At 35.5% G+C, this 14618-nt stretch overlaps 1 protein-coding gene across 5 annotated transcripts in view; it reads right to left on the reverse strand.

The window, feature by feature from the left end:
• The window catches only part of MAP4K5 (mitogen-activated protein kinase kinase kinase kinase 5), a 117686-nt gene that overhangs the window by 33930 nt on the left and 69138 nt on the right, over positions 1–14618 (reverse strand). For all 5 annotated transcript variants that reach the window (XM_045450931.1, XM_045450930.1, XM_045450929.1 and 2 more), the window contains exons 9-13: positions 11710–11841; positions 9262–9324; positions 7133–7214; positions 5972–6088; positions 773–851 (exon numbers count right to left, since the gene is read on the reverse strand). In XM_045450931.1, coding sequence (XP_045306887.1) covers positions 773–851; positions 5972–6088; positions 7133–7214; positions 9262–9324; positions 11710–11841 — 473 coding nt within the window. The remainder of the gene's footprint in view (positions 1–772; positions 852–5971; positions 6089–7132; positions 7215–9261; positions 9325–11709; positions 11842–14618) is intronic.

The raw sequence follows: 14618 nt of genomic DNA on the forward strand, positions 1-14618 counted from the left end.
TCTAATTAGTCTATACATTTAATAAATTATATTCCTTCATTAGGGTTTATATATCTTATTTTATTGTAAACTTCTTTAAATCTTTTTTGAAACAAGTATACATTTAAGTCAATATACCTAAAACTTCTTTGCAAATCTGTTCTTCTAAATTAATGTGGCTAAAATGACAAATATCATTAATACCAAATATTTGTCAATGACTAATTTACAGAATAACAATCAATTTCCCCTTTTAAGTAGACATTTTAGAAAAGATACACCTCTCCTAGTAACCTAAAAAAACTGAAACCAACCCAAATGTCCAACAATCGGAACTATTCAACTACAGTGTATTAACTCAATGAAAAAAGGAGGGCCAGATTAGTGTATGGGAAATGCTTCTGTGTTCAGTAAAAAATTTATGCATAGCATAAATTCAGCCATGTAAAAACACACATGGAAAAACATGGAGGCAATTAACAAAAATATTACCTGTGGGTTGGTGCTGGGTGATGAGATTATGGGCAATGTTAATTTTCTATTTTTTTCCTCTTACAAATTTTCTAAAATGAACATATATTACCTCTATAATTAGTAAGTAAACACCATTTAATTAAAAAATAAGAAAATTCCATTATAAACCAGAGAAACAACCTCTATTTTAAAGGTATTCTGATATGTTAAAGCATGTAGCCTCAGTTAGTCTGAAATTTTATTATTCCAGTAAGACCCACGAGAACACCCAGCTCAACCCTCCGAGACCACCAATTGAAAATGTATACCAAACACATACAATTTATTTCTGAAGCTGTCCGTTCAGCTCTGGCATTCCTGTTTGTAGATCTAATGGTATGACGAATGATTGCATGGGGCTGTGAATATAAGCATAATATACACACTTTAAAAAATTTCAGTGATAAAGTTAAAAGGTCAAACTTTTTAACTAAATGATCATTTACTGACAAACATGACTACCTACTAATAAATTACGGGATAAACATAAACAATACAATGAACACTAACATATTTTAGGTCATTCACTTATTCTATGTTTATACTGTATGAAATATTGAAAAGATGCAAAGAAAATCAGAAATCTTATCTCCAAAGAGTTTATAATCTAGAAGTTAAGACACACAAATACTTAATGAGATTAGAAAATGGTCAATGCCATTCATTAAGATGATTACTATTAATGCCCAGATGAAAAAGAAATGACTTCCACCTGAAGGGGTATAGAAGTTCTTCATGACAGAGCTGTAATCTGCTCTAGGCCTCAAGGACAGTAGGTAATGGATGTGCAGCAGTGTGGGAAGCATTCTAGACAGCAGAGAGAATATGAACAAAGTGATGCAAGAAGAAAAGGAAATGGTAGCATTTAGGGAAATTGGAGTTGGTTATTATTTGGTGAAGATTAAGGGATGAGGTGACAAAGCTGGACAGACAGACTGGGGATGAGCCAGATCATGAAAGGCTCTGAATGCAAGGTGAGGACTCTCTATTTTATTTTCTCAGCAAAGAAAATTTTTGGAGATTTTACAAAAAGGGTGTCAGACTTCAGAATAATTGGATAAATGTGTGAGAAGATATGGAGGGGAGAAAAACTGGATGCAGGGAGACTGAGTAAGGATACTGCAGTAAATCAAGTGAGAAGCTTGCTACTTTACACCCTTTGGTACAAGCTCCTGATCTCTTCAAACTATGCCTTCAGCTCAACTGCCACCTACCAAATTTCTAATGACTCACTCTCAATCACTGATGATGGACAGGAGCTCATATGTTTTTTCCTCTACTTCAAGACCCATCATCATACCAAGGGACTTCAAAAGCCCATTGTTTGGGACTTAAGTTTTCTGATCTCATCTCTAAAGACACTCTCCCAGATTTCAATGAACTCTTGATTGCTAAGATCACACCATGGACCCTCCCATCAGCTCTGACACTGGAACTCACACTATCTTCCAAACTTCTCAGCCTTCTAGCTCACTCTCATTTACTCCCATTACACTGCTTCCTGTTCACAATGGAATCCCAAGTCCATTAACCCATTAACCTTCTTACTGTCCATCAGCATTTCTCTTATCTTCACTTTTCTTCTTAACCAGTTTGTATCCAGTGGTCCACAATTTCAAGCAATCTCTTGCCAGTATCCTAAATTCCCTTTGCCCCACTGTCCTTCAGTATTCTGGCATGCCAAAATGACACCTTAGATGAATTAAACTAACTACCTTTGTGTTTATATTGGGGATACAAATCACTACTGGAGGAAAGTTACCCAGCAGACCACACAGAAAATTAATCTCATCTGAGGCTTCCACTTTGCCCCAAAACACCTCACTATAATCATTTAACCCAACCATTCTCCTCAATTACTATTTCACACCTTCTCCTCCCACTCTTCAAGCCCACTCATTTTCTGTCAGGACTTTCAAGACATGATCTTGCCATTACTTCACAAGGAAAACCAGAATCATCAAATAGAAGATAACTTTGAATGACAACCTTCAACTATACTCCCCTCTAGTGCAAAATTAAAGCATTTCATTATCTAAGATCAAGCCTCCCATTATAATCTAGATCTCAGGCTCTCCTCCTTTCTCAGAGACTTTGCCTATTTACCTTGTTTCTCTTGAATCTTTCCTCTCCATCTACTGAATCCTTTTCATAAGCATTTAATCCTGTTCAAACTTACTTCCCCCAGATAAACAATAACTAAATAACTAAATAAATCCCCACCAACTCATTTTCCTCCAGCTACTACCGCTCAGCCTACCTCTCCCTTTCACAACTAAATTTCATAAATGTATTGCTATACTTATTTTCCAAACCACTCTAATCTAGCTTCACCTCTATAATTTGAATATTATCCTTTTAAAAAAGTATTCAAGCACCACCACCTAAATCCAAAGACTTCTTTAACTTATCTTCTAGGCAATATTCTTGTTGAAAACTTCCCTCCCTCTTTTAATGGTTTTTATCAATCCTTTGCCATTCTTCTTAGCCTACTTGATTCTTAAATTTTGGGAGAAATCTAGGATGTTGTCTGAGGCCCTCTCCTGTTTTCTCATTCTACATGCTTCCCTTGAGTGATTTACTCCTTAAGGTATCAACTACTTCTGTACTTAATGACTCCCAAATTTCTATCTATAGTCCAAACTTTTCTCCCCAAGCTACCACCACATATCTAATTTCTAGTGAGACGTCTCCATTTGGAAGTCTATTCAACATCAAAATTACTATACATAAAACTTGAATTCATCTTTATTCCCAAGTATGATTTTACTCTAGTGTTCCTACCTCAATAAATGGGGCGGCACTTTTAGGATCACCCAGCCGTTCAAATAAAAATCTAGGAGTCATCTCTTTTCACCCCCCACACTCATGTCTTCATCCAATCTCCAACTCTCTCAGAGAATTCTTTTACTGGTCCATTTTTCTCCATCCTTGTTATACTCCTAGTCTAAAATACCACCATCTCTATCCCAGATGACTTCAAAAGCCTCTTAGCAGATTTTCAGAAATGGAACCACCATTCTGAGGTCATAGAGATCTTTTAAAAATGCACATATAGGGGCGCCTGGGTGGCGCAGTCGGTTAAGCGTCCGACTTCAGCCAGGTCACGATCTCGCGGTCCGTGAGTTCGAGCCCCGCGTCAGGCTCTGGGCTGATGGCTCAGAGCCTGGGCCTGTTTCCGATTCTGTGTCTCCCTCTCTCTCTGCCCCTCCCCCGTTCATGCTCTGTCTCTCTCTGTCCCAAAAATAAATAAACGTTGAAAAAAAAAAAATGGAATTTCCTTTAAAAAAAAAAAATGCACATATAATTACATGTCACTCCTTTACCCTTTAATGGCTTCTACTGCCCTTTGATAAAGCCCAAAAATTTTAACATGGTTTGAAATGGCTAGTGTCTAGCTCTGTGACTTTATCTTCCACTATCCCCCTCCTTGTTTTCTGTTTGAACCAGACTATCTTTAGTTCCTCAAGTATACAGTCTTCTCTCTTATCACCAGGCTTTCTAACATGAGATTATGCTCTCTGCTCAAAACAATTCTGCCTGCCCTCTTCCTCTAATTCCAATTTATCCTGCAGATTTTCAACTTACAGACCACTTCTGTAGCAAGTCCTTCTCTGTCCCTAAAATATGCCTCCACAGCATACTCTATATCCTGTTCCATAACAGTCATCACACTTGTGGTATTTCTGAGGTTCCTATGAGACTATACTATAAGTTCTTTCAAGGCAGGGACTGGGTCAATCTCATACACCATCGTGTCCCCAACTACCTGGCACAAGGATTTCAAGAACTGAGAAGTACAGTGATACCACATTAAATAGAAATAGAGAACTCAGAAGGTAAAGTGGATCTGGGAAGCCCAGCAAAATAATGTGGGGAATAAAAAAAAGAATCTGGTTAGTTATATAACCAGTGAAAGACAAACTGGGGAATCAAATAATATCAACTTCATATTGAAGTTACAATAATTTTAATAATTTTATTAAAATCTTATTATTACAAGTCTGCAAATGATAATTTAAATTAAAAAATCTATGAATAGCGAGTTTATTCAATATTTTCAGTTAAAGTTCATTTAACACTCAACAAAATATTCATTAGATACCTACTACAGGACAAGACTATGCTATACAGAAGGCAAGGATTAGTTTTTAAAGATTAGTTTTCAAAGATTATTTAGTGACTATTTCTATTAAACACATACATAGAAATGGTAGCATATTAACTAAAACAATAGGCTTTGGAGTTAGTGCCTTGGATCCAAATGCTGGTTCCACTACTTACTAGCCATATGATCTTGGGAAAATTACTTCTATTCTTTCTCTGCTATATCCTCATTTATAAAATGTGGATAGTAACAGAATCTGTTGTAAACTGTTTTGAGTATTTAATGAGTTAACATAAAAATTATCTAGCCTAATACTTGGTACACAATGACTCCCCAATGCGTTATTAGTAGTTATGACGATACTTATACAGTATAATGCAAAACTTAAGAACATAAAGTAAAACATTGCCTTCAACAAATAAATAACACAAAAAGTATGGTCCTATTGTCTTGCCAGAAGTGAAGGTAGAGATATAAAAGGAAATAAAGGCATAAAGGGAAATGAGGACACAATCATAGAAATAAAAAGAAATCCTAAAAGGAGAGGAAGAGACACTGGTGGAAAAGTCCAGCTGTGCTTTATGCAAGCATAGTAGGTACCTGCTAATGGGCAGGAAGTCCCTCATTCATGATTTACAAGTTTTGATGTTAAATATAATATATTCAAAAAGACTTCAGAATATTTTCAGAGAAGGAAAATGTAGGAATAGCTCTACATGTAATAATATATAATTGTCCTGAACAAGTATTGGAAAGGATAAAATTTCTATGGGAACCTCAACTTTTAAAAAATATATTTATATTGTTAATAATCTGTATAATAGAGAAATAAAAAATGGCCAATTAGATTTCTAGAGAGTCTCTTCAGTGAAAAATAGTATGTGCATGTGCTTTGGCTAAACTTTTGTTCTCTTGGTCCAAAGCAATGTTCCTAACCTCTTTTATTTCCTTAGAAATATATGTACTTCCTCTTTAGAGAAAGATCAAGCTCTCACTACAGAATCTGAGGTTTGGGGAGAAGGGAAAGCACTTCCGGATTTCTGGGAGAGGAAAATGATCTGATTCTAATCTTAGCTACCTCTCAACTTTTGGCACACCAACTATGAAAAGAAAATGATATAAATGGTTTTAATTAGATTAGTAATCCTAGTTCTTTCCAGAAAAAGTGTCAACCAGTTATTTATGTAATACCACAATTTTTTTTTAAAGTATTACCTGGTAATTATATGCAGGGTAAGTTTAGTTTACATTGCTAATTAATCTTTGTAGCTAAATCTGTTGTAACTAACTTAAAAAAGAGTAAATTAGAAAATAAACATTAAGGCCATATTAAATATTTATTTTCAAATATTAGACTGAAAACCTCTTTACCTCAAAGTCATCATCATCTCCTTCAGTGTAGTGTGCATGGTTGTCTGGATTATTCACTTTGTCCAGCAGTTCAACTGCGAGGGCCCTAGAGAGACCTGGCTGCCCTACAAATGTATGCTAAGTCAAAACAAAACAAAACAAAACAAAACTTCATGAATATGCTTTTACATCAATGGTTCGTAGAAAATGTTATTTGTACTTTTTCATTCAGTAACTATCAAAAACAAGCATATGGAAGCCTACTAATACAAATAAATTAGAGAACGTACTAGTAAAAGTATCAGAGAAACCATAATTGTATATTATAAAACTGCAGCACCCTTGTGGAGTAAGTTTATGACATGAATCATTTTTTTTTTTTTTTTAATTTTAAGTAGGTTCCATGCCCAACATAGGGCTTGAACTCATGACCCTGAGATTAAGAGTCACATTCTCTACTCACTGAGCCAGCCAGGCACCCCAACATGAATAATTTTTCTAAGTTATCTATATTAGGTTGTAAAATTGCAACCTTGGCTATAACAACTGACATTCATTACTCATGTCACTATAGTGATATATATGCAAATGAATATCACATCATAGTAAGAAAAAAGCATGTGTATTCCATATATGCATACATTTAATTTAGTAACATTATGTAAATGTAAAAAGACAAACAGTTAAATTTTGATATTTAAATAAAGTTTCCTTAAATTGTTGTAATCATGAACTTTTTCTAAAAATATTTTACAAATACATATATACACAGAACATTCTATATTTACATAAGAAACCGAAAAAGGCAATTAATTTTAGGTGATAGCAACATTTTTAAGAGTTTTCTCGAGGCAGGGGTTGGCAAACTAAAGCCCATGGGCAAAACCTGGGGCACTGCCTCTTTTTGTGAATAAAGTTTTGAGTATTAAAGCCATGCCCATTCAATTGTACTGTCTTTGGTAGCTTTTGTGCTTCAATGGCAAAACTGAGTAGCTGCTACAGAGACTGTATGGCCCCAAAGCCCAAGACATTTATTACCTGGCTCTTCCCAAAAAGTTTGCAGACCCCTGCAGTAAGAGATCACTAAATTTTTATATTAAAAATCTTAAATACTTTGTTCGAGTGATATGCCTACTTACTGCATTGACTACAGAAAATTCCCCTATAATTTCAATGACTTACAGTCAGAAGTCTTTCAGCAGTTGGTCTTTTTTTGGGGTTTTTGGTTAGTGCTATTTTGACAAAATTATGGAATGTTGATGACCTTCAAATAAAAAGAGACATGTACAAAAATATTTCACTAATATTAGTTTTTTAATGTTACTAAATAAAACTAACTTATAAGCAGTTAGAGAGTCTGAAACACATGATTTTTCTTAGGCCTCTTAGCTCTATATAAGTCAAAAAACAAGACCCAAAGAACAGTATACCCCTTGAAAACAGGTGTCAGTTTCATCGATTAAGTAAAATGAAATTAGTTACAAGAAATAGTAACATACCATCTCCAAAAAATACACAAAAAACTAGAAATGGGTATTATAGGATTTAAAATCTAGTATTTATTCTAGGTGCCACTTAGGAATCAAAATGGCTTTTTCCCACTGCTTAATTTATAAAATATATAAATGTTTTCCTATACCAGAAGAATGGCATGGAGGTAGGATTGGTAATGTAAAAGATTATTTAAATCATTATAAGGTCACTGAATTTCTTAGGAACAAGGGCATCCACACAGCAGCTCTCTTGCAGAGAAATCAAATCACTGCATTACATTTGGTGGCCTGTGGCGGAGATAACGTGGAATCAGAGTGTACCTGAGATTGGCAAAAGTATTCCAATGGTAACAGCCTGTGGTCATTCATTCCTGAATGAATATTGAGTCATTCCTGCCATAAAGCCCTCCAGTTCCAATTGCTTAGGAACTTAGGGTAACAAGAATCAGGAAGAAACTCTTATCAACACAAAAGAATACAGCCACAGTAGGATATAAACTCCTTTATTTCCAGTGTGATTTTCCTTTCACTCCTGGCATCATCTCCAGAATGTCCTGGCTCCTAAGTAATACTTTGCACAGACAGGTCAATAAAACATAAAACAGTAGTTCAGAACCTATTTGGGGGACAGGTCTCTTAAAATATGAAACAAGATATGGACTGTCTCCCTTGAAGAATATACATACAGAATTTGGGGAACCCATGTATCTCCCACACCAAAAGATCCATGAAATCTAGATGAAGATTGGAAACTTTTATTTGCATGGTTTCTTTTACTAAATGCATGGGAATACATTACCAGAAAAATAATTTTCAATTTTTATCATCCAATTAAAGATATCCTAATGGACTTTAAGAAAAGGCAAACTGCTTTACTCAGAGAAAGAAGAGATTAGGATGAAAATAAATAGTAAAATTTTGAATATTAGGTAAGGAAGGTAGAGAAAAATCAACAGTGATTAAGTGTCATGGTATCTGGGAAACCTTTTCATATCACCTTCCATAAAAGTTAACATATAATTAACAAGTAACAGAATGCAAGGCAAAGATACAAATCTCCAAATTTTTAATATACCCATTTCCAATCCTTTCCTTACCACCCAAGCCTCTTACCCAAGCCTCCAAAACACTAAGAAAATGATCAGAGTTTTACCAGAGCAGGAGATTATAAAAATCTTTTGGACTGACATGAGCTTGTTCTTATTCCTTGTTACTCTAAGTTCCTAAGCAACTGGAACTGTCAAGGATATAACCCAGATCCTGGCCACAGCTCTGTGAGTAAATTAGATATGTAACTGCAAGTAAACTATTTAAAGGCTCTGGACTTCAGTTTCATCATTTTTCCAAAATATAATTTATTGTCAAATTGGCTAACATAGAGTGTGTACAGTGTGCTCTTGGTTTTAGGGGTAGATTCCTGAGGTTCATCGCTTACATACAACACCCAGTGCTCATCCCAACAAGCGCCCTCCTCAATGCCCATCACCCATTTTCCCCTCTTCTCCACCCCACCCTCCCCCATCAACCCTCAGTTTGTTCTCTGTACTTAAAAAGTCTCTTATGGTTTGCCTCCCTCCCTCTCTGTAACTATTTTTTCCCCCTTCCCTTCCCCCATGGTCTTCTGTTAAGTTTCTCAAGTTCCACATACAAGTGAAAATGTATGGTATCTGTCTTTCTCTGAATGACTTATTTCACTTAGCATAATACCTTCCAGTTCCATCCACATTGCTGCAATTCAGTTTCATCACTTATAAGAGAACTGAACCTATCTCCTTTCCAACGGCAAAATTCTATAAATCTATATATTCATTAACTTACCATTTTGTTTTGTCCTTTAGTTTTGGAGGCTGAAAATTACTTTTTGACATTAAGAAGAGGGCCCTGGAATAAAAATTTCAGTTAAAGGGCAATACTGAAATACTTTGATTACCTCATCTAATAATCAGAATGAATATTCTGTAATCCATTTACAAATTACTACATACGTAGACACTGACGAACACTGGTATGGAATATGAAAATTAATTTAAGATTTTACTTATTTATTAAGTTTATTGATAATGTAGTTTTATGTATGTACATATGTATGTATGTTATCTCTACGCCCAACATGGGGCTCAAATTCACAGCCCCGAGATTAAGAGTCTCATGCTCTACAAACTGAGCCAGACAGGAGCCCCTGGACACTAAATTTTTATATTTTAGATAGTCAAAACATATTTCATTTTCTTTCTTTTTTTATTTTTTATTTTTAATTTTTTTAATATATGAAATTTATTGTCAAATTGGTTTCCATACAACACCCAGTGCTCATCCCAAAAGATGCCCTCTTCAATGCCCATCACCTAGATATTTCATTTTCAAACAAGCTCTTATTCGTAAGGCAAAGCTACCAAATATTAGAGAAGAATTTTATCACTATACTTTTAACATATATAACTAATATTATATCTTAGATATAAGCATGTATAGCCATTAAATATCATTCTATAACACAGAGATGATATGTTACTCTAACATTAGGTTGTATGCTTAGTGGAAGATTTGCCTCTATAATTGTCTTGGGTATACAAGCAAATTATATCTACTTCCTAGTCTGTTCCCCTCTTTTGGACAATAACTTTCCAGATTCTCTCATTATGAATAATACAGAAATCAACCTGCAAGAGGACTTTCTTTCAGTATGAATTCACCTTTGACTCATTTTCTAGGGACTCTGGGGGTAGAAGGATGGAAGATTTAAGAAAAGTTCTAAAATGCTCTATTTCAGTTTTTCCAACAAAACCCTTTATAGGTTTCCAAGCAAACCCGTCGTTTTTTAATAAATTTTTATTTTTTTATGTTTTATTTATTTTTGAGGGAGAGAGAGCACAAGCAGGGGAGGGGCAGAGAGAGGGGGAGACAGAGAATCTGAAGCAGGCTCCAGACTCCGAGCTGTCAGCACAGAGCCCGATGTGGGGCTCCAACTCACAAACTATGAGATTATGACCTGAGACCAAGTGGGACGCTTAATCAACTGAGCCACCCAGGCGCCCCCAAACTCGGTTTTAAATACCAAAGATGTTTATCTTTTTAAAGATGAAATGATTCATATATAAAGTTTATATTCTTACAACTGTGAGGCATTCTTTTAAATCTGCTCTTCTTTAGTCTTTATCTAAATGCTAACCAATAATTAGGTAATAATAGATTTTTTCACTAATAATCAATTTTCCATGTTGCTTTGGTTTATGCATATGTAACAGCTGCCTTTAACTGTTGAAAATTTTTGCTTAACAATTCATTAAAAAATTAAGAAAAAAGATTAATTCAACTACTGGACATTCAGATTTTTTTCCACTGTTAACCTGGAATGAATAATTCTTAGCTTTTTTTTCCCTTGGGTTATTTCCTAAGTATAATTTTCTAAGTAGTAGAATCACAGAAACATTTGTACTGCTCCTAACAAGTAACAGCCTAAAGGTCTGTACATAATAGCATTCCAACAAAAAGTAGGTATCTTTTAACTTTTGTATCTTTAGTCACTTGAGAAGTCAAATAGTTTTCCAAGTTTCTTTGTATTTGGTACTTGCTCATTAACAGGCTATCTTTTGCCTTCAGAGTCTCTAAATAAATTCCTTATGTATATATACATATATACTAATCCATTGTCTATCTTGCTAGAAGAATACTTTCTGTACTCTGTTGATTTTCAACTTTATACTGTTTTCAACTTTATACTTTAAAAGCTTAAATTTTAGCTCAATTCATCTTTTACTTCAAAATATAAAAACACTTTCAAAGGCCATCAAATATTTTTTTGAGAGACAATATACCCTAAAATGTAGATAATAATTATACTAAGCGTAACTACCTCTTAATTATCCCTAGACAAAATAAACAAAATTAAAAAAAGAATAGAAAAAAAATGTCACCTACATCCTATCATTTGCTCATAATTCCACTTAGAACAGAAAAAGAAACAATTGACGGAAGAATGTAAAGACTTAAAAAAACTTTACAAATGATAACTGCTATATCTAGTATGATTAAGGGAGATTTACTTAATGAAATAGCTTTAAATAGTACAGATGATTCACTCCACGTTGTCTTAGGAAACAACACAAGAGAGCAGGTATTGGGTGCAACTGACTACCCCTAAGTCCTTTACAACACCTTTACTATTTCAACATACTTGAAAATGAGCTGGAAATACTCAAGTTATCAATATTTCATTCTCCCCAAAGACTTCATTAATAACTGCATAATTGTAAATAGTGAGAACACCTCATTGGATGGAGATCAAACATAGGTGGTTGAAGCTCTCCAAGTTCAATTGCTGTTATTCCTACTGCCCAGATATCACAGAGTTGGTTGTAGCCGCCATTCTTTTCTACTGCTGCAACTTCTGGGGCCATCCTAGAAGGAATCAGTGAATATAACATTTTTATTTTTTAAAAAGGATATGAAATCTGCTCTTTTTTGTTATATTCACTCAACTTCTAGAGGGAAAGAGGCTGAGAGACATTTACTAGGAAAGACTTAATAAAGACCACATGTATAAAGATACACTCTTTTCAAACTCATCACTTAAAAATCTTCCATCTTCTCTGAAGACTAGTGCTCTGAGGAAAAATTTGGTTGTCTTACTTTAGTTTCTGTTTTGTGAATCTTGTCATATAATATGGGAAAAGAAAGAATACCTAAATCCCCATGAAGGTCAGAAATGCTCCCAAAGGAGGTGAGACTTGAGAATGAATCAGCAGGGAGGTAAGGTGAGTGAGGAGCCTCAACATTTTAGTTAGAGGAAACAAGTGCAAATACAGGGAGACAGGAAAAGAGCATGGAACATCTGGAAAGGTGACAGGACAATGCTACTCAGTGTATGACCTACAGACAGGTATGGAGCCATAAGCTGCTTGTTAGGAGTCTATGATAAGTACAGAAACTGAGAGTATTAACTCTTGTCCAAATACATGATCACTTTTTAGTAATTCAGTCTGGGATGAATTTATTTTATAAAAGTTTGAGAGGATTTAAAAAGTATTTGCAAAATGAACCTCAGACATAGGAGCTAGGTAATGAATGCCCTACTGATTATACAATGAAATTTAGATTTTATTGTGAAAATGCAAGATTTAATTTTGGATATAAACTTGTTCTGAAACTCATGGCAATAGGAAGGACAGTATGAGAGGAGCTAAAACCAAAGTCAGGTGAATGAGTTGGAAGACAATTTCAAAAATACAAGGGAAAAATGATAAATGACTTTTCAAAGGCAGTGGCAGAGGGGACTGAATGAAAGGGGTTGACTGAGGAGACTGATATAAGTATAAAATGCTTGTGGATATTGAAGTAGAGCTATTATCAAACAACTGTGAATATATCTAAGATTAAAGGTCAACTTAGTGGCTGAGTTGGAGTTACCTGTTTGGGATTCAGTGGTTTATAATGATGGCATTTGATGTTATAAAGTGTAGATATTACTAAGGAGAAATATTCTTTTTTTAATGTTTACTATTTTAAAATTAATTTATATTGATATTAAATATCCACACAGAAGCTGTTTTTATAAGTATTTGGATTATACAAAGTTATATAACACAATATCACTCAACCTAAAGGTGGTGAAGAACATAAAGTATGTATACTAAAAATGTCTGCTATAAGCAAGTACTAAATACATAAAAATGGATATAGGAGTAAAGAGAAGAAAATGATCATTACTATGGAACAAAATGACTAAAGGCAAGTCTCAGGAAAGTTGAGCTGGAACCCAGAGAGAGCATATGCGTTTTATCTCTTCTGCCCACTAGAATCAGTTAGGGGTGGACAACTGGAGCACCAAGTTGACCAAGAGTGTTACACTTCCTGGCTCAGTGGAAGGCAGAGAGTGATCAATCAGTCTGCCACAGCTGAAGAAAGGCAGAGCGTGTGACACTTTTAAGACAGGGCAGGACTTGAGGGAGAGTTAAGATGGCGGAGAAGTAGAGAACAGGGATTTCTCTCATCCCTCAAACACAGCTGTATTAAGGTCAGAACACTTGGAACACCCAGGAAATCAATAGCGGGAGTGACAGGAAGATCTCCACAGGTGGAGGGAGACAGCTTAGCAGGACAGAGGTGCAAGTATGCGAATTGGGGGAGATAAGAGCGTAGGCATGGAGGGGAGAGAACCACTTCTATGGCGAGACAAAAGGGAGAGAAAGGCTGTGGAACCACGGTACACCAGAATGGGGTCCCGGGGAGGTGGGGTGCAGGCTCCTTTAAGACATCGGTTTTGAATCCCAGCTGAGTGCCTAAGAGGCAGGGAGACTGTGGAGCAGGACAAGTCTATTTCCACACTATTCTGTGAGGGCTGCCTGAACAGAGTAGTTTGAGACACTCAGAGGAGGAAAGATTGGGGTGTCACCACTTTTTTCTCCATCACCAACATGGTGGGGCTTCAGGAAACAGCACGGCAGTCTCCACTGGAGGTGGGACCAATTACAACAAACCCTGCCACTCCGTGCCTGGCAAATGCTTTTGTACTGGAAGGGGACTGACACTGAGGGAACCAGACCTCCTGACCAGCACTGCCACCAGTCCCAGGCACCAACAGACCTACAGTTTTGTATGTTAGTCTGTTTCTCTCTCTCTCTCTTTTTTTTTTTTTCTTCTCTTTTCTCTTCTTTTTACTCTCTTTTTTTTTTCCTTTGGAATCAGGCTCATAGTTTCTGATTTGATTTTTGGTCAATTCTTTATACATATATATATTTCTCTGTTTTGTTGGTTTAATCAGGCTTTTTTATTTTTTACTCAATTTTTTTTAATACCTTTTCTATATCTCCTTCTTTATTTTTCTTTCTCTCTCTCTGGATTAAGCCTTATAGCTTCTTTGATTCTATACTTGGTCTTTTTTTTGCTCCTTTCATTTTTCTCTTTGTATGGGATGAGGTTCCCCGCCCTTCCCTTTTTACAGGGTTACTTCAACAAACAAATCAAAGAACACTTGGTGGAAGTTTCAAACAATCCACCCTTATGAGCAAGGAGGAGCTCTGCAGAGGACTGTCCAGTGGGACAGAGCAGCCAAATATGCAGCAACAGAGTGCATACAACACACTACAAAAACACTTTCTAAAGTGCAAGGCCCTGCACAGTGTATGATCCCTTTTTAATATAGTAGTACTCGCAGGTGTAGGACACATAACAAGCTA

This window comes from Leopardus geoffroyi, chromosome B3, assembly GCF_018350155.1.
Source record: "Leopardus geoffroyi isolate Oge1 chromosome B3, O.geoffroyi_Oge1_pat1.0, whole genome shotgun sequence".
Taxonomy (NCBI): domain Eukaryota; kingdom Metazoa; phylum Chordata; class Mammalia; order Carnivora; family Felidae; genus Leopardus; species Leopardus geoffroyi.